Source organism: Halyomorpha halys, unplaced genomic scaffold, assembly GCF_000696795.3.
Source record: "Halyomorpha halys isolate HHAL.00 unplaced genomic scaffold, Hhal_1.1 Scaffold74.1, whole genome shotgun sequence".
NCBI classification, from domain to species: Eukaryota; Metazoa; Arthropoda; class Insecta; order Hemiptera; family Pentatomidae; genus Halyomorpha; species Halyomorpha halys.
Window position 1 is genome coordinate 248,823 of NW_027104736.1, and position 942 is coordinate 249,764.

Genomic DNA, 942 nt, shown 5'->3' on the forward strand with positions numbered 1-942 from the left:
ACATATAAGTCACCAACGTAGAGCATATTACAGCCCAATTGTAAACCGTAACATAAATAATAAAGATCTAAGAGTCTAAGAAAAAAATCATAAGAGTTAAAGAAAAAATTAATAATTGATAAAATAAATGGGGTCAGTAACTTTATTTAGCTTAAACAAGCATATCATCAGGAGAAATACCAACTGCAGCCACCTTCTCTAGATATTGACCGAATTTAAAGACAGGATCGTGAGATGATAAAATTCCGTAAAGTGCTTCTGCGTATTCTTTATATTTATCTGAGTTGATAAAGGGCAAATTATCAAAAAGAACTGAATTTGGCACCACACCGATTGTTTGATCCTCCATTACTTCGTAACCATAATTGCTTCCAAATGGTCCACAACTTACACAAGTATCTTTTTCTTTTACCACGTCGTCACTAAGAAAATCAAACACACCTTTTTCACTAATCAATTGTTCAGATATGACTGTACCTGGAAAAAAAATTCGCTTTTGAATAAAAGTTAATCAACATAGTTAGTATTATAAGTAACATTATATCTTGTTTTGAATAGAAATATTATGTTTTTCTTTTTAAATATTTATTTATTGCTATTTACAACTGTACATTATAATACATTTAGTAAATCTGACATAAATTAAATTGGAGTGTTACAGGCGTGTAGAGAAACTACCCATTGGTAGCACTCTAATGGCATTTTACATTAGCGGTTAGAAACTAGGGGATTTGAGTGGTTAAGGAGTTTATAATGGAACGAGTGATAGAAATATTATTTAAAAATAAAATGTAAGTTTAGAAATATGTCCTCTCATTAACTGTACCATGCACATATAATGATTAATTAATTTCACATAAACAGCTGCTGTGATAGTTCTTCCTAGAGGAAAATAAACCCCCACCTGATTTAAGCTTCGATTTATGTGGTTGAAGTGTGATC

General features: G+C 30.7%; 1 protein-coding gene across 1 annotated transcript in view; it reads right to left on the reverse strand.

Annotated features, from left to right (window-relative positions):
• Nucleotides 1-128: 128 nt before the first annotated feature.
• The window catches only part of LOC106692870 (uncharacterized), a 12,343-nt gene continuing 11,529 nt past the window's right edge, over nucleotides 129-942 (reverse strand). Inside the window, exon 4 of the mRNA XM_014439092.2 lies at nucleotides 129-477. Coding sequence (XP_014294578.1) covers nucleotides 152-477 — 326 coding nt within the window. The 3' untranslated portion in view covers nucleotides 129-151. The remainder of the gene's footprint in view (nucleotides 478-942) is intronic.